The sequence below is a fragment of the Xiphophorus maculatus genome, chromosome 18 (genome assembly GCF_002775205.1).
Source record: "Xiphophorus maculatus strain JP 163 A chromosome 18, X_maculatus-5.0-male, whole genome shotgun sequence".
Taxonomy (NCBI): Eukaryota; Metazoa; Chordata; class Actinopteri; order Cyprinodontiformes; family Poeciliidae; genus Xiphophorus; species Xiphophorus maculatus.
Window position 1 is genome coordinate 1029575 of NC_036460.1, and position 24473 is coordinate 1054047.

At 44.4% G+C, this 24473-nt stretch overlaps 3 protein-coding genes across 6 annotated transcripts in view; 2 read left to right on the plus strand and 1 right to left on the minus strand.

Moving 5' to 3' along the window:
• Nucleotides 1–1711: 1711 nt before the first annotated feature.
• On the plus strand, nt 1712–10774 carry LOC111611951 (gastrula zinc finger protein XlCGF57.1-like). Of its 3 annotated transcripts, XM_023351020.1 has the most exons (3): nt 1712–2111; nt 4115–4116; nt 5719–10774. In XM_023351020.1, the coding sequence occupies exons 1-3, from the start codon at nt 2009–2011 to the stop codon at nt 7141–7143; spliced, it is 1530 nt and encodes a 509-aa protein (XP_023206788.1). In that variant the 5' UTR covers nt 1712–2008; the 3' UTR covers nt 7144–10774. The 3 variants fall into 3 exon arrangements, with proteins under 3 accessions (XP_023206788.1, XP_023206787.1, XP_023206786.1); XM_023351019.1 differs by lacking the exon at nt 4115–4116 and having other exon boundaries at nt 5708–10774; XM_023351018.1 differs by lacking the exon at nt 4115–4116 and having other exon boundaries at nt 5696–10773.
• A 974-nt stretch (nt 10775–11748) lies between these two features.
• LOC102233208 (zinc finger protein OZF-like) lies at nt 11749–16253 on the plus strand. Of its 2 annotated transcripts, none has more exons than XM_023351021.1 (2): nt 11749–12027; nt 14818–16253. In XM_023351021.1, exons 1-2 carry the CDS (start codon nt 11937–11939, stop codon nt 16140–16142), a joined length of 1416 nt encoding a protein of 471 aa, XP_023206789.1. In that variant the 5' UTR covers nt 11749–11936; the 3' UTR covers nt 16143–16253. The 2 variants fall into 2 exon arrangements, with proteins under 2 accessions (XP_023206789.1, XP_023206791.1); XM_023351023.1 differs by lacking the exon at nt 11749–12027 and adding an exon at nt 13550–14703.
• Nucleotides 16254–17084: 831 nt separating this feature from the next.
• Nucleotides 17085–24473, minus strand: part of LOC102227827 (leucine-rich repeat and fibronectin type III domain-containing protein 1-like protein) — an 83924-nt gene continuing 76535 nt past the window's right edge. The window contains exon 13 of the mRNA XM_023351045.1: nt 17085–17703. The gene's annotated coding sequence lies outside the window, so the exon portion shown is untranslated. The remainder of the gene's footprint in view (nt 17704–24473) is intronic.

The window sequence follows — 24473 nt, forward strand, 5'->3', positions numbered from 1 at the left end:
GCATGTTTACTCTGGTAGTGTCTCTTTACGTTGAAATCCTTAAACAAGGCAACCGTCTCATTACAAATTAGACAAGCACAATTGCCTTGATTTTCAGTGAAGAAGTATTATAATTCCCATCTCTCTTGAAAGCGGCGGCCCTCACTGTCAACTTGTTTTCTTTGCAGTGGCCATGGCAGAAATGAGTGGAGAGGGGTTCGCTGCACGGAGGCAGAGACTGATAGTATTAAAGTGGTGCTGCCACCATTTGGTGAAAGGAGGAATTACAGTTTCAAGTTTTATGATTTATTTATTCTGTTTCACAGTGCAGGCGGGCCATAAATAATACATTATAAGACCGAAGCTGCGGGCCATATGAAATCTGACCGTGGGCCGTGATTGGCCCCCGGGCCGGACTTTGGACATGCCTGTCCTAAATGATCACCAGTCAACAAGACATTGAATAGCTCAGAGACTATAATGACATGGGAATGCTACTGCATTTCTTATATTGATAGAACATCTTAGTGTATATTTTCCATTTTATCTAAAAAAAAAAAACAAGTTTAAATGAATGTTGATTTTAGCCTATGTTATTATTTGTACTGGTTGATAATAGAAAATTGTTTTAGAAAGAAAACTAATGCATGCTTGGTAATCCAACTTCATTTTTTAGATGACAGAGTATTTATAATTATCTGATAGTCAAGAAGATTGTTTACACTGTCAGGAAAAGATGAACTGTTTCATTTTTTCTATACTATCAAATCATCAAAGAGCAAAACAATCGTCTAATTGTCAAAATCTATTATTCAAGTATAAACAAATGACTTTTAAACCTGCTAAAATTGCAAATTTTACCTCAATCAAAGTAAAACGCAAGTTATATTATTTGGTCAGAGTCTTCACACCACAAATCCAGATCTGATTCTTGGTTCTTTAGCTCGGTTTTGTCAGACCTCTGCTAGGAACCTTGGTTTTACTTTTGATAGCTGTTTAAAGCTAGATAAACAAGTTAGGTCTGTCGTTAGATCAAGTTTTTATCACCTGCGGATTTTAGCAAAAGTTAAATCTTATTTTGGTTTTAAGGACTTTGAAGGACTTATCCAGCCTTCATTACATCTCGATTGGATTATTGTAATTCATTATATAGAGGCCTGGATAAATCACAGATGCAGCGACTTCAAATCATCCAGAACGCAGCAGCACGACTTCTTACAGGAACCAGGAAGCCTGACCATATAAGGCCCATACTGGCCTCTTTACACTGGCTGCCTGTTTTTTATCGAATAGATTTTAAGATTCTTTTATGAACTTCTAAAGTTTTAAATGGATTAGCTCCCCCTTATCTTTGGGACATTTTAAGATTCCAGTCTGTGTCCAGAACCCTACGATCAAATAACCAGCTGTTACTGACCGTTCCTCGGACCCGACTTAGGAGGAAAGGAGATCGGAATAATGGAATAATCTTCTTTTCCAAATTAGATCTGCCCACAGCCTGGATCATTTTAAATCGCTGCTCAAAACCCATTTTTATTCTTTGGCATTTATTTGAAGTAGTGTTTTGATTCTCTGTTTTAATAATTGGTGTTATTGTCGTTCTTGTACAGAACTTTGCTGCAGTTTTACACCTGCTTTTAAAGTGCTCTATAAATAAATTTGACATTGACAAATTCAGTTAATTAGTTGTTTTCATGACCCTCCCAATATGGCGGACATGTTAACGTCTCGCTGATGCGCTGTGTGGGCGGGACTTCCTGGTGTTCTACTCCGTGATTGGCGGCTCCAGCCTCTGACCCCAGTGCGCAGACTCGTGCTTCTCTCCGGTACAATGGCGGCAGTTGGAGCGCCGTCCTCCGTGTTTTCTCGGGTTTCTGTCCACGGAGCAGCAGCGGGAGAGTTAATAAAGCTGTAAGACAGAAACAGCAGCAGTTGGTGAACCCTGGAAAGAAGAGAAACGGTTTGAGGCTCAGCTGGAACTGCTCAGTAACTGTTAAAGGAAAGTTTGGAGAGAGAAAAGCTAGCAGAGATGTGGAGACAGCAGGTCAAACAGCGACTGGATGCAGCAGAGGAGCAGAGACACGAAATACTGGATGCTGCTTTCAGCCCCGAACATCGGCTGCACACATCAGGTTTGGAGATTTACCTTCTTCATCCGGGATGGGAGCTGCAGGCCGGGAGCTGCTGGGTTCTCTAGGAGAACATGTTGGTAGCTCAGCTTCTGGGGCTTCAGGTTTTTATGTGGCGCTGGAATTTAGCTTCTCCTATAGACCGTGTATTACGGTAAGGCTCCTCCAGAGGAAAATCCTGTTTAGCAGAAATAGAGATGCCCCCAGTATATTAGGCCTGGCAGCCCGCCATGCTTTACTGGCCCCACCGCCAGGCTAAGCCTATCTTGTTTATGTTTTTAGGAATTTTTTGTTTTTTTAAGCCGTATTGCAAGTGTCTCTGTTACTCTGAGCGTTTCACTGGCGGACCAGAATTATTCCTAAAAGATACGTTTATAGAAGATAGGTTTATAGCTTATGCATTTAAAGTTGGACCAATCACATCGCTGGAGCCTCAGCGCCTTTCCTCGCGCTGCAGCAGCAGCTGGATAAAGTTACCTCATTGTGGATCGCGCTCTGGTTGCACAGCTCTATGTGAACCGCAGGAATAAACTGTAGTCGCTTTCAGAGGAGCGTCGTTTCCATCTCATCTCGCTGCCCAGCGTGTGGCGCTGTCTGCGCTGTAAAGTTCATGTCTGTGTCCCGGTTGGTCAGAGCGTTAGCGGTTAACGAACCAACGCTAATCTCATCATGCAGGTTCAGCCTGTGAGGAGCTTCACGCTGGTTTTATATTATTTTATTATTATTTTTATATAATTTTTCTGGTTACACGAAGCACCAACCCATAACAAATGTTTTGTCCACTTAGTCAGAGTTAATGAGGGCGGAGATCTGAGAAACTGAAGCAACCAAAACAGTTTCTGTGGCTCTTATTAAAACTCAACAGACAGAAATGTTAGAGCTGCTAAAGCCACATTAGCAGCATTGAATTAAATCTCAGTTTGTTGCTCATCTCTGCTCAGTGCAGCAGATTGAACTCATCCTGCAGGGCCGGTCCAAGGCTGCATGAGGCCTGGGGCAGAATCTGACCTAGGGGCCCCTCTTGCTGCTAAAACCATCAGCACCTCTAACAGCTCAGCAGGTTTACTGGTGGAAACCCTGTAGCCACACAGAGAGGGGGCGCTATTTCCCCATTGCACCGATACATAAAGCAAGTGGGATTCTACAACCTAAACTCTGTTACATACAGTCAGATCACAATTTTAAAAAGAAAGCAGCAGTGCACCGATTGCAATTTATTGGCTGATCACCGATCTTTAAAAAACCTGACTAGCTGATTTGTGTGTGTGTGTGTGTCTGTGAAATATAGTGAAAAAATCATTAACTTGGGGTGACTGTAAACTGTGCAAATAGACAGTTGACCTGGTTTGTCTTGGCAGAGCAACAGGAAACAGTGGCTGATTACTGCACAGGGCCACACATTGGCTCAGGCCCGGGGGCCCACACCCTCCTAAGAATGATCCGATTCCTCTGAACGATTCTTTACTGTGAACGATAGCAACGAGCCGGTCCTCAGTGAGAACTGTTTTTGTTTTGGTAATGCTCTGTGCACACAGCAGTGGATATTATTCTATTTTATTAACAATATATATTTGTTTAATCATCAAATAAGCCTCCAGTTGAAGACTAGTAGTGTTGTGGTGTGTGTTCCTGTCTGTTAGTTCTGCATATGTACAATCTTGTATTTACTGCTAATATGTTTTTATGACATCATTATTTTATGATTCTTCAGTTAATATCTTGACACTTTTCGATTCACTGTCTGTCTGTTGAGCTTCATTTCTACATTTTCATCATTTATTTTTCCTCCCCGTCTGAATCCCCTGTTCATGTTCGCTCCCGTTCAGCTCAGTGACATTCGGTCTGCAGTCACACTTTTCTTTGTGAACTTGCTGTTTGTGGGTCATGGAAAGTTATACTGAAGTCATGGAGAGTCATGGAAAAGTCTTGGAATGGTTTTCTAAGTACCAGTGGGAACCCTGTACAAGAAACTGAGCAATTTAAAACTGTAAGAGAAAAAAGTCAAGATGTCAGTAACAGAGATACAGCTGGATGTTTGTACAGCAGCAGAACTTCAGGATTTGGATTTGGAGGTAATTTGAAGTTTTCCAGCTGTGAGAAAAAATGCAGAAGCTGAAAATGATCAAATGACTTTCAAAAGGAAGGACTAAGAGAGACCAAGAGGAGCTGCTGCCTTCACAGGTTGTTGGGAAAAAGTATCAATACATGTGGTTAGGCCTGTCGCGATAAACAATAAATCAATTAATCGTACGATAAATTAAAACTATCGACCTCATTTTAATTATCGGCATTATCGTCTCTTCCGGCCTTTTTCTCTTTCTGTTAATGACACTGAATGAAAAAAAGCTAAACTCCGGTGCTCTCTACTGACCTCTGACCTCATTTCCTTAGTGTAAAGCCCAGCGCAGACGACCCGATCTTAGATCTGTCGGCCGATTGTCGGCCCATTTTCAAAACCTGACAGATCACACATTAGCCGACAGAAATCCTAGGTATAACGGTTCCATCGGGTTCGGTCCTGCCGTGTGGTGTCCAACAATGGGCACAAAATAATGGCTGCAAGTTCAGTGAACTAATTTTAAAACCAGGCATTAATCAATGCTTTACTACAATCTACCTGCAATGCATGTGGCTAGTGTCAGCGTAAAGTCCTGACTGAATGAAAATCATTATAACCTATTTACGTCATGTTAATGAAGAACAGCTGAAAAGTTACCGGGTTTATCAACTGGTAGCAATTTGGCTCCAACTCCTCCTCTTGTCATTTCTATACTTTGCATGTTGAATAAACATTAATGTTGTTTCCACATATCATCTCCGATGTCAGCTGGACTTCGGGTTGCTCGGTGTCAGCTGTTTGGGATTCCCCTCCGTAATTTACCCTCAGAAAACACGGAGGAGAATCCGAGCTTTCTGATTGGCTACCTGTCACATTCAACAGGAAGCGTTAAGATCCCAGTCGGGGAAAACTCTTGATTTAGATCGGAGCGGCAACGAAGATCTACCATAACACACCACACAATCTTAGAAAGACCAACGGTCTAAGATTGTTGTATGGGGAAAAATAGGAGCAAAAATCATGTAGTGTGAATTATTGCATCAGGTTGTCGATGTGCCCATCTTCTCTATTTAAATCTAATTATTACTGAAGGGCAACATAATATACAGACTTCATAATCTGCACTCTTTTGGTTGAATGCAGTATTTATTTCCACTTTGGCTTTATGTTGTTTAGTTTTTATCAAGTACATTTTTTGTTAATGGAGACTGAGAAACCATTTTGTTTTTGGTTGTTTTGTTTATTTTGTTTATCATTTCCAGTGTTAAATATTCTTTTGAAAATAAAGTGTATTTATCTTTGGCAGGAAATCACATCATTATTACGTCACTTCCATTAAATCAGTGTAAAAAGGTCTTCAAACAATATTATCGTTTATCGCAATAATTTTTGAGACAATTAATCGCTCAGCAAAATTTGTTATTGTGACAGGCCTACATGTGATTCATTTAGTTGCACATTTCTGGGTTTGAAATATAACAGAATTATTAAGGAGCTACAATTGTTCATAATCTGTAATCTGTTTCAGAGCTGCCTGCAGATGTTCAGCAGGTTCTGCTGGTTAAAAAAGAACCAAGTCCTGATCTGGACCAGAACCACCCAGAACCCGTCCACATGAAGGAGGAAGAAGAGGAACCCTGGAGCAGCCAGCAGGGGGAGCCGCTCAGCGTGAAGGAGGAGGCTGATGCCTCCAGGTCTCCAGTCATTGCTGTTCTCATAAAGAGCGAAGATGATGAAGAGGAACCTCTGATCTCTCATCTTCATCAAACAGAAGATGAAGAACTGCCAAGCAGCAGCTCAGCTCAGCAGATGAAGGCAACAACTGAAGGAGAGGAAGATGCAGAAGATGTGAACACTCCCAGAGACGCCGCCGACTCTTCAGAGTCTGAGGTCACTGATGATGGAGAGGATGATGGTGTGGAGCAGCCTGACTCAGGGTCTGAAACTGAAGACAGTGATGATGAGTGGAAGGACAGCAGGACTCCTGATTCAGGGGTCAACAGATCCCTGAGCTGCTCTGAATGTGGCCAGCAGTTTAACAACAAGCGCTCTCTTCAGAGTCACATGGCCGATCATTCAGCACCAACGTCTTCAAGCTCAGCCAGTGAGGTCCAGGCAGGTCTGAAGCTGTATGGTTGTCCTGACTGCGGTAAATGCTTCAGCAAGAAGGATTATCTCAACAAACACATGAAATGCCACACAGGAGAGAAACCCTACGGGTGTGATGTTTGTGAACAAAGATTCAGAGTTAAGTCTAAATTAAATCGACACATGAAAATTCACACAGGAGAAAAACCATTTAGTTGTGAGGTTTGTGAACAAAAATTTAGAGTTAAATCAAGTTTAAACAGACACATCAGAGTCCACACAGGAGACAAACCGTTTAGCTGTGACTTTTGTGGGCGAAAATTTCGTAATAAGTCAACTTTAAACAATCACATCAGAATTCATGCTGGAGAAAAAGCATTTATTTGTGATGTTTGTGAACAGAAGTTCAGGTTAAAATCAACTTTAAAAAGTCACATGAAAGTTCACACAGGAGACAAACCATTTATTTGTGATGTTTGTGGGCAAAGATTTATCGGAAAGTCTGCTTTAAACCGCCACATGGCAATCCACACAGGAGATAAACCATTTGGTTGTGATGTCTGTGGGAAAAGATTCAGTGAAAATTCTCATTTAAACTGCCACATGAGAATCCACACAGGAGACAAACCGTTTAGTTGTGATGTTTGTGAGCAAAGATTTCGATTCAAGTCAAATCTAAACAGACACGTGAAAAGTCACACAGGAGAAAGACCTTATGGATGTGACGTTTGTGGACGAAGATTTTTTCAGAAGTCTGCTTTAAATGGTCACATGACAATCCACAGACGAGATAAACCATTTGGTTGTGATGTATGTGGTCGAAGATTTACTGCAAAACCCACCTTAAAAAATCACATGAGGATCCACACTGGAGGAGAAACTGCTTAGGGAACAAGAAATGCTTGTTCTGCCCTTCAAGAACGGGCTCTCTCTGGGTACTCCCACGGTCTAAAAACATGGCTACCCGTCTCTCTAAACTGCCTTTGTGTCCGCACACTTTATGTTCTTTGTATAGACAATAATGGACAGATATGGAAAAAGCCACGCAGTAGACGAACAGGATTTATCGAGTCTCATGGCAGTTCAGGCTGTAAAAAATCACATGTAGATCCACAAAGGAAGAATTATCAATATTAAGACAATGCAGGAATGTTCACCCTTTATTAAACCAACAGAAGTATTTTGTGATGCAGGTTATTGATTGAGTTGAACTAAAGTTGATTGATCTCATTGATAGACTATCAGTTCATTGATGAGTGATGATTTTCTTAAAATCCTGAGTTTTGCCTTGAAGAGGCTGAGCTGTCTTTCCTTCCATCAAGGGCTACATTTTCATAAAATACTGAATTAAAAAAGGAACGGCATATATATTTTAACATTTTTTGTGTGAAACACTGACTGAATAAACAGAAATTTTTATGTCTCACATTATTAAATTTAGACAATTTAGACTCATAAAATATTACAGACTTGAACCTGTTTTATTTCTGATCAAGGGAGGAAATCCATTTGATTATTGGGGGCAAATTGTTTAAGAGCAGCAAAGTTACAGCGAAACGTAACGTGAAATATGGTTTAAAACGTTTTAATGTGTCCAAGCTGTAAGTGCTGCTGATGCTTAACATGTTTTTCTCAGTAAACTAAAATGAAAATGTCTAGTTTGGTTCAGAGTCACTGATAAAATCTCTGCTACACCTTTATGAAAATGTAAAGCTCTAAATAAAAACCAGTTTTAATGAGTGTCTCCACTTAATACAATTCCTCAGAAATATTCATTTATTGCATATATCTGTTGTTTAGTGGTAAAATATACAAGTTAAATATATGAATATGTTGTTCAATTATTTCCTTCATTCATTCAATGCTAGCATCACCCAGTTCTACATCATCTAGTTCTACATTCCTTCACTGAGACTTTAATCTGCTGCTAGTTTATAAATTACTGAAAGATTAAAGATCTGCTGCTGGATCAACCTGCTGGTTCTGGTTCTGGTTCTGGTTCTGTTCTGCATCAGAACCAAACATCCTTTTTTTCACTAAAGTTCATCTGAATAATTCAAAGAGGAAACGAAGTCGGCTGGATTATTCAGATGAACTTTAGTGAAAAAAGGATGAACGAATCGTACAGAGTTTAGTTATTCAGCTAACATAACTCTTTTCTCGGAAACCAACCGTCCTCAGTTCACTTCTTCCTCTAACCTCAAGTTCTTCTTCTACTAGTTCTAAAGCATCATGGGATATAGAGTCCATTCTGTTAAAGGTCCACAATAGTCAGTTTTGAACCAGATGCTAACTATCAAATGCTAACTAAATTTATGAAACAACTGCAACTAAAATAGTTACTTATATTAAATTATAATATTCCAAATAATAAGTCCTAAGCAAATCCTGCTTAAACCCAAAACAAATTCTCAACATCCTGATTAGCATCAGTTAGCATGGTCACGCTAACAGAGGCTGAACATCCATTTGACTGTTTCCTTTCCCCGCTCTGCCTACATGAAGCCTTTGTGTAATCTGCAGAAGAGCGTAGGTCACCTGGTCAGGTTAGAGAGGGACTGGGTCAGAGTCCAGGTGAGGATCAGCAGATTTACTTCCACAGGTGGAGCGTCGCAGCTTTTATGCTCCACCTGATGTGACCAAGTGTAGCAAATGAGCCGAACGCATCGACTGAAAACGTCCTCAGAAGGAGCATTCATGTTGGTTTGAATAAAATAAAAGAAGGAACTTATGAAATGTGTAATTAAAGTAACTGATTCAAACAGCTTTCTTCAAAAAAACATCTTCCCTAAAATGAGAATTACAAAATAAAACCTTTACACCAGAAAAGACAGCAGTGGGCAAATCAATCAGATTCTACAATAGAAATACAGAAAAGCATCACTAAGCATTTTATACACAGGTTAAAACTTGACATGCAGCTTTAAATGAAACTGTGGTGGATGCTCCGCCCACCACCACATCGTGTTAGTATTTTTTCCATATATTATATTACAGTTTATACGTTTAAGTTGGTTATTTCATTTAGACATATATTTTCTAATGGGTGCACACTGATTTAATGTCTGTCTGAATGGTTTATTTATACTTGTTCTTTGTTTGAGGTGCTGCTGAGACAAACCAGCTGGAGGAGGAAACCTGGAGCAAACCATTTGTTTGAAAGACTGAAGGGGGAAGACTTGTTTCAAGTTGTTTTTAATTAGTTAATTTTGTCACTTAAATATTCACTTATTGTTTCTGCTAAGTAAGAGTTAGTTTTGCTTCATTTATTTCATAGAATGCTTTAGTTAATTTTGTATTTATTTGTTCTTTTGTTATGTCGTGCCTCCCTCTTGTGGTAGATTTAGGTTACTCCACCCCTATTTAAGCCTTTTGTTCTTTGTTGGCAGGTCAGTTTTCTTTGTGTTCAGTTAGAATTCAGTTGACCTCAGTTAAATTGGGCCCAAAATTGTTATTTATTCTTTGACTTATTTTTGCATTAAATCTTTATGTTTTGTTTGCTATTTTGGAATAATTAAATTGAATTTTTGCTACTTTGAACATTTTTTTGTCCTCGTTTTAGTCTGGTCCCTCACAGAAACATTTCTGTAAGCTTCTTATTTAACCACCTCAAAGCTGTTAGAAGACTCGCAGCTGGGATGATGGTGGGAGTTTGTTGGTTCGATTCCCGGTGCACAGCAGCCTGGTCTCCACAGTCAGGAAGCTTGGCGTGTGAAGGGGTGAAGGGGTGAAGGGGTGAATGTCCTCTGGGTCGGTCACTTCCAGAGCAGTCTGGACTTTCTCCTCTGGACTCAGACCTGGGAGGTAGAAGCTAAGCAGTTGTAACAAAACCACTGTGTTTGTTTTCCTTTGACTAAATAAAGTAAATATATCAGAGTTTTTTTTAGAACAGTTTCCGTTACTTGGCTGTTGAATGATTCTAAGTTTCCACTGTTTAAAACCAGCATCATGCTGGGCTGACATTAGCATAAAAAGCGGCACAACCGGCGAGGGAGACGCGCACGGCGGGAGATTTGCCTTTATGAACGTGTGAAACAAGAAGAAGAGAAAGAAAAGACATAAACGGCAGTCAGGGTTCGCCCTGCGCCACAGACTGGAAACTGGATCGGCGCCGAGGGGGAAGAACGACATCTGGAATTTCTTCTTTCTGCAGGTTTTTGGTGCCACCAATATTTTTTCTCATCATTTTTGGGGGATTTTGTCGTCTTGAATTTTTCATTTTGGATTGAAACAGGGAATAATGCAGGACTTTGTTGTATGAGGCTATGGGACTCTATTGTGGACATTATTCTGATTAAAATGAACTGAAGTTTTTGGAAATTTATTGATTTCTGTTTTGTGCTGACATAAACTGAGTGATTTAAATCTAACCTTATATTATTTTTGAGGGATATTTGGTTACTGATCTGTTATTTGTCAGAATAACTTATTATTTCTTAGTATTATGATTTTTGAATAAATCATTGTTGCTAAAAATCAACAAATTCCATATTAAGAGGTTGAATATTTTATTTTTGAATAAAACCAACATATTTTACCTGATCCTTAGAAAGAACCCTCTTGATGAAATTAGTTCTGGTTTAATTTTACACTGTGAACCATGACGCGGATTTTCTGCTCTGTTTATTACTGTGGTCTGCCTGTAGTTTTAGAAATGGCAGAGGAGGAAGTGAAGGAAGCCGCTCAGTCCGTGTTGGTCACACTCCAAATATTGAACCAACATGGACAGTCGCCTCGTTTGGCTCTTCTCTCATTGCAGAGGAGGACGGCTGTTTGCAGTGCGGGTCATATCTGGTACATTTCTTAGCATCGAACTGGCGCTTTACAAATGTCGCGGGCAAACATTGGCAATTGGGTAAAATTTAAAAGCTCAACACAGTCCACTCCTCCAGGACGCAATCATCCCTCAACAGCTGAGAGCCCAGAGTCTCTGAACGCAGCAAAGCGTTCAGAGGTCGAAAGGGCAAAACTGTGAAACTAAGGTTTTGTGACGGCTGCTTCAGAACATGGACTTAGTTCTCATTCAGTGACTTTCTGACTAACATGGTGGTCTGCTGAGGGCCATTGTCCATCTGGAAGACCCATCTGTACTTGACCTTTAACCTTGTGGTTAGAAAATTCTCCATATATCAGAAGCTTAAAGAGCCAAACCTTAACCAGGTTGTTTAAAGGGACACTAATCTGAGTGAATATAGATGTTTCTTACTGAAATATAGAAACGTTGTTATTAATTATCTATTAATTATCTCTTTTTTCTGATATTTAAACTTAAAGCTATTTGTGAAGAGTGAACTGTAGAGCTTTAAAAACTGTTTAAGGCGCTCCTAATCTTTACTAAATTATACATCTGACGCATTTCCCTCCCAATATGGCGGACATGTTGACGTCTAGTTGATGTCCTATGTGGGCGGGACTTCCGGGTGTTTCGTTTCCCCGAGGCTAGCATGAACCCCAGTGCGCAGACTCGTGACTATGTTCAGTTAGCAGAGCTAGTTGGAGCGCCGTCCTCCGTGTTTTCTCGGGTTTCTGTCCACGGAGCAGCAGCGGGAGAGTTAATAAAGCTGTAAGACAGAAACAGCAGCAGTTGGTGAACCCTGGAAAGAAGAGAAACGGTTTGAGGCTCAGCTGGAACTGCTCAGTAACTGTTAAAGGAAAGTTTGGAGAGAGAAAAGCTAGCAGAGATGTGGAGACAGCAGGTCAAACAGCGACTGGATGCAGCAGAGGAGCAGAGACACGAAATACTGGATGCTGCTTTCAGCCCCGAACATCCCGGTTGGTGCCTTTTCTTTCCCATTATCAGCTGTGAACTGGGTGGACTGGTCTAGTCAGGGACCGTGTCTGGAAAGCTCGGAGGTCTCATGCCTGCTGTCCGCAGCTAGCAGCTGCGGACAGCAGGCTGGAGCCGCACGAGCGTCCGAACAGCAGGTCAACGTAGCCGCCATGTTGTGAGTGGCATTTCTGTTTACGTGAACACATCAGCCTGACCACTGGGGGGCGCCGTTGTTCACGGTAATCCAACAAGGCATTTTGGCCGCATTATTTAAACACAATAATAACTGCAAAATTCTCTAGTAAATTGGTTTCCAAATTAAAACTTAAAATCTGTTTAAATTTCATATTTCTGTCTTATTTTTTAGAATTGCTCATCAGTTTTGAATCTTGGAATTTATAAATATTGTATAATATGTTTATAACCCCTCAGCAGGATTCTGGGAGTTCGCCCAACCAGTCTACATGTGTTTTGTGGACTTGGAGAAGGCGTTCGACCGTGTCCCTCGGGGAGCCCTGTGGGGGGTTCTCCGGGAGTATGGGGTACCGGGCCCTTTGATACGGGCTGTCAGGTCCCTGTATGACCGGTGTCAGAGTCTGGTCCGCATTGCCGGCAGTAAGTCGGGCTCGTTTCCGGTGAGAGTTGGACTCCGCCAGGGCTGCCCTTTGTCACCGATTCTGTTCATTACTTTCATGGACAGAATCTCTAGACCAGCCAAGGTGTTGAGGGGATCCGATTTGGTGGCCTTAGGATCTCATCTCTGCTTTTTGCGGATGATGTGGTCCTTCTGGCTTCATCAGATCGTGATCTGCAGCTCTCGCTGGAGCGGTTCGCAGCCGAGTGTGAAGCGGCCGGGATGGGGATCAGTGCCTCCAAATCCGAGGCCATGGTCTTGAGCCGGAAAAGGGTAGAGAGCCTTCTCCGGGTCAGGGGGGGGGTCCTGCCCCAAGTGGAGGAGTTTAAGTATCTCGGGATCTTGTTCACGAATGGGGGAAGAAGGGAGCGGGAGATCGACAGGCGGTACAGCGTCTGCCATCAAGCGGGCGCTGTACCGGTCCGTTGTGGTGAAGAGAGAGCTGAGCAAAAAAGCGAAGCTCTCGATTTACCGGTCGATCTACGTTCCCACCCTCATCTATGGTCATGAGCTTTGGGTCATGATTGAAAGAACGATATCGCGGATACAAGCGGCCGAAATGGGTTTTCTCTGCAGGGTGTCTGGGCTCTCCCTTAGAGAGAGAAGCTCAGTAATCAGGGAGGGACTCAGAGTAGAGCCGCTGCTCCTTCACATCGAGAGGAGCCAGTTGAGGCTCGGGCATCTGGTCAGGATGCCTCCTGGACGCCTCCCTGGTGAGGTGTTCCGGGCACGTCCCACCGGGAGGAGGCCCCGGGGAAGACCCAGGACACGCTGGAGAGACTATGTCTCTCGGCTGGCCTGGGAACGCCTCGGGATTCCCCCGGAGGAGCTAGAAGAAGTGGCCGGGGAGAGGGAAGTCTGGGCCTCCCTTCTGAAGCTACTACCCCCGCGACCCGACCTCGGATAAGTGGAAGAAGATGGATGGATGGTATAATATGTTTGTATTTTTTAAGAGTAAAGTTTTAACGTAATTAAAACACATTCCAGTATTTTAAAGGGGCATTATGTAAAATCCACTTTTTTGAGCTGTTCTGTTATTCCCTCTTCAAAAACAAACATGGAGTGTTATCCTGATTTTTTCATGTTTGAGAGATCCTTTAATCTCCATGGCAACCATTCAGTTGTTAAACATGCTGTGGTTAGAGATCGGCTACATGATCCCTAGTTTGTGTTTTTCTGTTTCTCCTTTAAGTTCTCGCAAAGAGTTTTAATCAAACATTTCTGACCGTTTAAAGTAAAGAAGAAGAGCTAACGGTAGCAGTTAGCTTGCTAGGCTGCAGCTGACTCAACTCAGGCCTCTTAACTGGTTGCACTGGGGCTGCTAACGTTTTTAAGGTGCACAAAATTTTCAACCGAATCACATTTAACATGAAACTTTTACTGGAACATTGTGTTTAAATCTCTGTCCATCAAGGCAAGATTTCTTTAATGATTAAGAATCTAGTAAACCAAGTTATGGATCTGAAGCAGACAGGATGGGTAAACACTTAGAAACATCTCAAGATGAAACGATTGAAATATGACAAAATCTACATTATACTGTACATGCAAATCTTTTCAGGTTAGGGTTCAGGCAGCGTTACGGTGGATGATCATCGGTTGTTGATCGCAGCATAGAAAGATTTTATACATGCAATGAGCTTTTTCACTGTTCCAGGTGGAAGTGGATCAGAACCGGTCAGTGCATTTCCCTCCACGTGGCTGAACGGAGCTTCCTCTGCAGTAGCAGTGTTTCTCCAGCAGGGGTGTGGACTAGCAGACCAGAACCATGGGATGTGCCAAAGATCCATGAGCAGCTGGATCACATTGGCTGTGTCAAAATATCTGTCTCCCACGTTCTGATAATCATTTAAGGTTTTCTTTCTCAGCTGGAGTAAAAGGGTCCAAATTGTTTCTTGTTGTTTATGTAAAATCCTGTTTGAATATTTTCTTTTTATCTTCAGGGACACTTCTCTGATCTCTCTGCGTAATAAATACGTTGATCCTGTTAGCCGGCCTGGACGCTCGGGTCGTTGAAGGATGGAGGCTGTAGAAAGATCTGCAGGTTGATTTGGGTTGATCACAGAACCTTCAGCCTGTTTTCTCGGACTGCAGACTCCTTCACGGCTCGGACATAGCTTCGTGTGAACTAATCCGAGTTCTGCCATCTTCTCTGCAGATGTTCAGCTGATGCTGCTGGTGGAGGAAGATCCTCCTGAAGACCAGAGTTCTGATGCGGACCAGCCGGATCCAGAAGCCGTCTGCATTAAGCAGGAACAGGAAGAGCTGTGGAGCAGCCTGGAGGAGGAGGAGCTCCCTCCCATTGAAGACGCTTTCCCTTTAAATATAGTCATTGTGAAGGGTGAGAATGACGAAGACGACGATGAAGAGAAACCTTTGTTCTCACATCGTCATCAAGCAGAAGATGAAGATCTTCCAAGCAGCTCAGTTGATCAGACGAAGGCAGAAAGTGATGAAGAGGACGGTGAGGTGGCAGGGTCCAGCAGAAGGCTTGACCACAACATTCACACAGAGGCGCTCAACTCTTCAGAGACCGAGGAAAGTGAGGAGTACGATAGATCGAAGCGTGGCGAAGCTGACCTGAAGCCCCTATCGGGTTCCGAGTCCGGAGCCGAAGACGACTGGATTCCTCCGGGAAACAAGACCCTGAGCTGCTCCGAGTGCAGCAACCAGTTCGCCAGCAAGCGCTCCCTCCAGAGACACATGACGGGTCATTCCATCATTCGCTCTCTGAACTGCAACGAGAAGCGGAAGCAGAAACGCATCAATTCACCAAGTAAAGATCAAACTGCGCTGAAATATTTTAGTTGTGACTGTGGGAAAAGTTTCACCAGGAGAACCGATCTGAAGATCCACATGAGGATCCACACAGGAGAGAAACCCTTCTGCTGCGACGTCTGCGGTCAGAGGTTCAACCAGCAGGCCCATCTGAACCAGCACACCAGAATTCACACTGGAGACAAACCGTTCTGTTGTGACGTCTGTGGGAAAAGATTCAGCCAGAAGGCGCATCTAAACCGGCACACAGTGAGCCACTCAGGGGAGAAACCCTTTGAGTGCGACGTGTGTGGGCAGAGATACAGCCAACAGGCCAACCTGAACAAGCACAGGAGGAGCCACACTGGGGAGAAACCCTTCGGATGTGATCTGTGCGGACAACGGTTCAGCCACAAGGAATCGCACAAAATCCACATGAGGCTGCATTCAGGAGAGAAACCGTTTGGTTGTGATGTTTGTGGACAAAGGTTTAGCCACAAGGAGTCCCTGAAGATCCACATGAGGACGCACACAGGGATGAAGCCGTTCGCCTGCGAAGTGTGCGGACAAAGGTTTGGCTACAAGTCCAACTTAAAAATACACATGAGGCTCCACACGGGAGAGAAACCGTTTTCCTGCGATTTTTGTGGACAAAGATTCATCCAGAAAGGAAATCTGGACAAACACACAAGAGTCCATGTTGAAGGGAGGGGCGTCTTACTCTGAGCAGCAGAGCAGAAAGACTGATTATGACAACAGGGGGCTTTGATAGTTTGTTTTAGACGACGTATTGTTCTTATAATTTATTGTTTCTGTTAATAAAATATCTTAAAATGAGTGCTTTGATTTATGTTTTAGTTGACAGCTAATACAAGTTTGAGCAAATTTCAGACATTACTGAGAATAAACAAATAAAGAGTTAGTTTTATGAGAGGCGTGTTCAGGATGTAGTTATGAACAAAACAAAGGATGAATAAAAACATTCTGAATTAAATACGAGTCCTAAAAACTGAAACGTTTGAATGTTTCTAGTTCATTTGCATCTGAACTGGTCTGAGTGGGAAAGATGGTGGCGCTAATTAGCTAATCAGCCTTTGCTTTGTTCATGTCATCAATTAGCAACTAGCAGACTGAATGTTCTGCATGTTTTTGGCACTGATGTTCCTGATACACATGAACGTAAAGTTTGCTACTTTTGCTAGCAGAACTGTTGTCAACTGGTTGCCATGGCAACGGGTTTGCGTGTGAGGTGAAGTGGTTTTGAGTTCTTCACCTCTTTTTCAGCACTTTCTTCATTTAGTAATCTTTAGCAACTTAAAGAAGTAACAGAACCCAAACTAGAGATCATAGATTTGTTTCTGGGAAGGAAACAAAGTTATCAAAACATCACCAGTTTCCTCAGCTGTAAGACATTTTGTCGCAGGCGATTCGAATATCTTTGCGACAGTTTCCTGCCCACCCTGTGTTGGAGATAACTGCGCAGTAGTGGCGCATGCGGTAGCTGTGGCTAGCGTTAGCGGCTAACACGTTGTCCTGTGCAGTAATGCACATCGATGTGTTTCACCATGGTTACACCCGGCTGCTCCCACCAGTACAATAACTACAAATGTGTTGATAGTTCTTTTTTTCATGTGAACATCACAACCAAAAAGAAAACCAGAAGTCACATTTTCCAAGAAAAATACTTTTTATTTCATTATAAATCCACATATTTGTGTCTATGAAAGCATAAAATTCCCATTTCACGTTGCAGTTGTTTTTCTCCGTTTGTTTCGTTATGGTTAAAGTAAATTCTGAAGACCGTTAGGTGGATGTCACATACAAACACAGACACTGTCAGACAGCAACAGGGGAGGGAGGGGACAACGCAACATCTGCGGCCATCTTTTAAAACCACTTCATACATTCGCCATCGGTTCAGTCCGCCGGCGTTTCAGGCGCTGCTCAGTTTTTATGTCCCACACGGAGCAGCGTCCATCACGGACGCAAACCGTTTGTTCCTAAAACAGAGAGAGGGAGGAGGGATGAAGAAACGTCTGGAGGTCAGAGGTCGTCCTTCCATCGCTTGTTTCTCAGGCCAAGGCGTCCAGCAGGAGGCGCTGCTCCCACAGTAATCCTTATCATGTGACCGTATAATGAGGAGAGGAGCAGCGGCACCACAACTTCCTGGTTGGACCGACCTTGAGTTCTGCCAGAACCTCACCGGGTCCAGAACATCAGCAGGCTGAAACCCGGACCGGATCTGGACCAGAGGCGGTCCCAGTTCCCTTCATCACAGCCAGAACACCTAGAGGAGAGGGGGAGGGGTTAGTCTCCATAGCAACAGGATGGAAAAAGCATTCACACCCCTAAATGTTCAGAACCTGCCTGTCTGCAGACTGGACTTTGACTAGGCTGTTCAAACCCATGAATCTAAACCATCCCATAATGTCTGGCTGCATGTTCAGGGTGGTGATCCTGCCAGACGGTGACCTTTGACCCCAGTCTCTAGCGATGGCCAAAGAAAGCCTCCGGCCGTTTGCTTCGCCTGAAGGTTCATGACTCACTAGCGCCACCTGCTGCTGAAAAGGCCTCATCACTGACTGACCCAGACTGACGCTGACTGACCCGGCGGCCATGTTTCCGTGTCCTGGGAGAGCAGCTGGATTTCTCTGTGTTTGCATTTGCTTCCTGTTTTGTTTCTTTCACTCTTTCGGTTTAGATGTTCGCTGATCAAACTAATTACTGTGCAGGTGAGAATTTAGCAGGTGGACAAGTTCATTATTTTTATTTAAGAATCTTAATATGTGCGATCATCTCTAAGTATTTCCACGTCAGATTTTCCTCTTCAAGGTTCCTTTCAGTTATTTCAATTTATTACAGATTTCAGTCACAATGCAGCTCAAAGGGCTTTTCATCAGAAAACATTAAGATATAAAATCATCATCAACAACATTACAGTTTGATGAGCATCAAATATTTTGCTCAATGTTCCTTTTATTTCAGCCACTGCTGAAGACAAAAACTCTCCTCTAATGGGCGACCAAACCACGGCTCATTGTGCTTTTATTTTGAAAGCTGACATGCAAAATGAAGCAGTGACGTGTCTGATGGACTGTGAAGCCCGTTCACACGGCCTGAGCCCGTCCTCTGCTGCTGGACCGTCCCAGAGGAAGACCTGCGTCTGAGACCTGAAAACCTTTTTCATGCCACCATGTTGCCATGGCAACACTAGCTTCCTAAAATAAGTTTCTATTTCCTGCTGAATGGAGCAGCTGAGCTGTGGACTGAACGCCGCCAGCAGGGGGCGCACCGCCCAGCACCACAGATTTATTAAGAATCAAAACGTTCAGTTTCACAATCAGAGAAAAGATCTGAAATTCACCAGAACCAGAAACCAGAACCTCCAGAACCGCCTGGTTCTGCTGCTGCACACCTGGTGGTGGCAGCAGCAGGCTGTGTTCAAACTCAGAAACAACAGCTCACCTGTCCAGGTGTGTGTGTGCAGGTGTGTGTGTGTTTTCACCTCTTCCTACTCTCTGATACTCTGAGTGTGAAAAAATCTGAAAAACAGAAGAAAGTATAAAAGTAGAGTTCCATAAAGAGACCTGATTGATTGATTGATCATGTCCTGACGTTCAGAAAACCTTGACCAATTCAGGTCAGAGGTCATTACCTTCAGTCATCAGATCTGCACTGTAAACTGTACCATTGAGTTTAATTGAAAATGTGACGTTTTTAATTCCAACAATTCAACTTTAACTGAATACATTTAGTGAATTTATTTATTTCATGAATCACTGGACTGAAAGCCTTGAGGCTCTTTTGAGGAAAAACTGTTTTGTCCTTCCTGACTTCAAAATAAAAGCACGACTTCAACATCAGCTGGAGAACATGGAAGCTGCAGTTCCTGCCACTCACCAGCAGGGAGCACCAGAGAAAGGGACCTAACGATTTCTGATGGGAAATCTGACTGAGTGCAACTTTCATTTACCAACAAGTCCTGCCGAGGTCATGAGGCGGATGGGGTCAGAGGTCACCTGTTTGTCTGAACACAGGAAGTGGAGGAATCAACTGTTTCCTCTTCCTCCTCCAGCTGGTGTTTCATCCCTCCGTCTCTCTGACTCATCTGGACGTTTGTCTGGTTGCTTCTCTCTGCAGCCCATCAGTCTTCCTCCTCTTCCTGCTCCTCTTCCTCCTGAACTCTGGCTGCGTCTGTCCGTCTTTCTTCTCTCCTCATGTTCATCCCCAGAGGAGATTAAATGGCTTTCATTTTAGTTGTGGCTTTTCTCAGGTAGCTGCTGGAGGAAGGGATAGATGTGAGAGGCACCGGCCTTGGATTAGACCGTTCTCTTTATGCAGGAGTCAGATGTAAAGCAAACAAGACGCGCCGTTTCTCTGTGCCACAGCTCCAGCAGGGGGCGCTGCGTGATTCGCGTGAGCTTTGTACAGAACTGACGCAGCAGACGACAAACGAATACCAGAGCTAGCGCTAGCTAACTGTCTGTAAGTCTGCCTGCGCCTGATGTTCACCTGAATGCTTCATCTGAGCTGAACTGATTCAGTATGAAGAACTGATTCAGTATGAAGAACTGTTCTGGACCTGAGCCACTGGAGCCTCTCCACGCAGGCTGAGTCAGACTTCATAGGTGCAGACAGAGAGTCTGCACACTGCAACATGACATCACTATAGATATTATTATTAGAACCAATCCTAGAATACTTTGGTGATTACAAACATCCGGCTGAGCTCTACGCTCCAACTCCCATGATGCACTGCCTCCATCTCCGCCCTGCAGTAACGTTGCAGAGTGTTTATACTGCCCCCACATGGTGGCACCATACACTGACTCTCAGCATCACCGTCAGGATCAGAACCGGTTCTTTCTGAAGAGCCGATCCGATCTGATGCGCCAACAGGAAAACAGCAAGTTACAACCAGAACCAACCGTCTGGTGTTGGACTGGACCCACATTGATCTGGTTCTGATCTGGTTCTGGGTCTCATCCTCTTTCTGTGGAAGAGTTTCAGCTGCTGACATTGAGGATCTGCTTCTCTCCCACTGAGACGTTCCTCATTAAACTAAATTGTGACTCTGAGGATTCTGCTGCGTCTGAACAAACGAAGCTTCTCTGGTTTGATTTCAGATGTTGCTCCAGAGGAAGCGTCTCAATGTTTCATCTTTTTATTTAGATTTCTGAAAAAGTTCCTCCTCCTGCTCAGAAATCCCAGTCTTGTTCTCTCCTCACACCTGAGAGCATCCTGAGCTCAGCGACGCCGAGAGACGGCTTCGCTTCTCTTCTCCCTGGATACATCGGGATAAAAATAAAATCCGCAGCGCAGCGACCGGCCACCGGGTGTCACTGTGGCTCCGCGTGAGGAATCCGGCCGGGCCCAAACCGGCCTGACGATCCATCAGACTGCAGGAACCGCCGGCTGCTCTGACCTCTGTGACCTCTCTGCATGAATTCCTTCATTCTGACACAAACATCCAGTTTGCTGCTCAACATGTAGAACCTGAAGCTCTGACCAGCCGAAATAATGAGGAGCAGCTCATTATTTTATTGAATTAAGAATGAAAAGCAGATGTTTCCACCAGTAGGGTGAAAACCTGCTGGTGGAAACATCTGCAACGACCCATAAACCTCTCTGAGGTCAGAGGGCAACGCTCAGATCCTCCGGGTTTAGTTCTGGCGTCTTTTTCGTGCTGTTGATGTTTCTTACTTGCTTTGAAACTGAAAGTTGATCATTTCAAATAAGATAAGATCAGATTTATTTGTCATTGTCATCAACAGATTACAACCAGATTGAGATTTGCTCGACTCGAGTTAAGATGCAGGTTATGTGTATATACATAATATACAACATACATACATAAAAAGATAAAGAAATAAATAGTACAAAATGAGAATAAATAGAAGATGGTTGCAGCGCCTGGAGGTGTCGCAACAGAATTGACATTTTTAACAAAGTGGTGTCAAGAGCAGAAGTTCTTATGCCTTTGAATTTAGTGCCATGATTGCCATCGGGTAAAAACTGTTTTTTAGGCGATTTGTCCTGGTTTTTATTGCTCTGTATCTCTTGCCTGATGGCAGCAGCTGGAAGAGACCATGGCCAGGGTGTGAAGAGTCATTTAAAATGTCCAAAACTTTCTTGTGGAGCCTGGAAGTGTAAATCTGTTCCATAGTGGGGAGGGGGCAGCCTATGGTTCTCTCTGCTGCCCTAACAACCCTCTGGAGCGCCTTCTTGTCCGCGGATGTGCTGCTGCCATACCAGACACACAGACCGTACGTGAGCACACTCTCTATGGAGCAGTGATAGAAGGCCTGCAGCAGGTCTGAGGAGAGACGGTTCTTCTCGAGTATTCTCAGAAAGTACAGTCTCTGCTGTGCCTTCTTCAGCAGCTCCTTGGTGTTGGTGCTCCAGGTTAGCTTGTCCTCCAACTCCATGCCCAGAAACCTGAACACTGGGACCCTCTCCACACAGGTCCCACTGATGGTGAGAGGCTGGATGTCCGTTTTGTTCTTCCTGAAGTCGATCACCAGCTCCTTTGTTTTGGAGGTGTTGAGGAGCAGGTTATTGACTTTGCACCACTCTGACAGCCGCTTCACCTCATCCCTGTACTCCAGCTCCCCCTTCCCGCCTGAGATGAGACCAACAACAGTCGTGTCATCTGCAAACTTTATGATCTTGTTGCTGAGGTGGTTGGAGACACAGTCATGAGTGTAGAGGGTGTAGAGAAGTGGGCTGAGCACGCAACCCTGTGGCGATCCGGTGTTCAGGCTCAGAGCAGTGGAGGTGTGGGGGCCCAGTCTGACCCTCTGGGAGCGACCTGTTAGGAAGTCCAGGATCCAACTGCAGGTGGCTGATGGGAGCCCAAGGTTTGCTAGCTTGGACACCAGACGTTGGGGAAGTATGGTATTAAATGCTGAGCTGAAGTCCACGAAGAGCATTCTGACGTAGCTCCCCTGCTTCTCTAAGTGGGTCAGGGCAGCATGAAGTGCTGTGGATACAGCGTCCTCTGTGGACCTCTTTGCTTTGTAGGCAAATTGGAGAGGGTCCAGCTCAGCAGGCAGGCCAGCGAGGATGTGACTCCGCACCAGTCTCTCCAAGCACTTCATGATGATCGGTGTGAGTGCCACTGGTCGGTAGTCGTTCAGGGTGTTGATGTTGGTTCTTTTCGGCAGGGGGACAATGGTAGAGGACTTTAGGCAGGGAGGGACAGTGGCTTGAGACAGGGACTGGTTAAAAATCTTTCCAGCCAGTTGGTCTGCACAGTCTTTAAGCACCCGTCCCGACACACCGTCAGGTCCCGCAGCCTTCCTTGGGTTCACCTTCCTCATCACCTGCCTCACCTCACTCTCCTCTACTGTGAGAGCAGAGCTGCTGTGGACAGGCAGCTGTGATGGAGCTGTGGTAGGTGTCGCCTCAAAGCGGGCAAAGAAGATATTCATCTCCTCTGCCAGGGAAGTGGTTCCCTCCGTGCATGGCTGGTTGCTGGATCTGTAGCTTGTAATGTGCTGAACACCCTGCCACACCTGCCTGGTGCTGTTGCTCCTGAGCTGCTTCTCTATTCTCCCTCTGTATGATGCCTTAGCTTGGCAGATGCCTCTTCTCAGGTTGGCTCTGACAGAACTGTAGAATGCTTTGTCCCCAGACCTGAAAGCAGCGTTCCTGGCTTTCAAGAGGCCCCGGACCTCCTTAGTCATCCAGGGTTTCCTATTCGGATCGATCCTCATGAGTCTGTTCCTGGTGACATTGTCTGTGCAGAACCTGATGTAGTCCAAGACTGCTGAGGTGTAGTTCTCCAGGTCCTGATGTGCAAAAACCTCCCAGTCAGTTCTCTGGAAGCAGTCCTGTAGTTGGTGAGAGGCATCCTCAGGCCAGATGGTGACAGTCCGGGTTGTACTGGGGACACGTTTCCACAGGGGGGTGTAACCAGGGATCAGTAGCAGGGACACGTGATCAGACTGGCCAAGGTGTGCTAAGGGTTTAGCCCTGTATGGCTGTCTGATGTTTGTGTCCAGCTTGTCCAGAGTTTAATCACCCCTGGTTGTGAACTTTATGTGTTGATGGAATTTGGGGAGGACTGATTTCAGATCAGCATGACTAAAGTCCCCAGAGACGATGTGAACAGCCTCGGGGTACTTGTTCTGGTTGTTGCTGATAGCATCATGCAGGAGTCCCACGGCCGAGCTAGCGTTAGCATCCGGTGCTATGTAAACCGCAGTGAGTAGAATGGCGGTATCGGGGTCTGCATTTAATTGTGATGAACTCCACGCCTGGAGAACAGTGGCTAACAACTACTGTGGAGTTCGTACACCAGCTGTTATTTACATAAACACATAGTCCACCTCCTCTTTTCTGACCGGAGCTGCTGATCGGTCCTGTCGATGTGCTGTGTAGCCTGCTAGCTCGATCTCCGGGTCCGGTATGGTTGGATTTAACCACGTCTCCGTGATCAACAGGACGCAGCATTCCCGGATGAGGTTGTCAGTTGCAATCCACAGCTTCCATTCGTCCAGTTTGTTAGCGAGAGACCTCACGGTGGAGAGAAAGATGCTTGGTAGCGGTGGTTTGTGTGGTTGTTTCCTGAGCCTCACTAACACGCCGCTGCGACGCCCCCTCTTCTGTTTACGATCTCTGCGCCGTCGCCCTGTCGTAGATAATGGGATTGTAATCCAGGGAGAGCCCGGTGTCCATGCAATATCGACCGGAATTTTGTTGTGGTCACGGAAAAGCTCCTGTGACAGACTTCCCCGATTGCTTGACCAATGGCCAGTAAATTTTGTTGGTTGTAGGTGTTTTTAACCGAGCAAGGTGGAAAAGACAAACTTTGAGTCGGAGAGCACAGAGCCGCTGCGTCTACTCGCGCCGCCATCTTGGAGAAAAAAAAAAAAGTAGAGCTGCTGTGACACCAACCAACCACAAGGAGGCGTCTGGTGTTATTCTGGCTGGATCAGGGTTCCGGTCTGTTCCTGGACATCAGATGAAACTGACAGAGACAGGCTGGAGCGGCAGATTTAACATTTCTATCAAATAGTGAAGGAAGGGATGGGAAATCGGGTGAAGAATTTC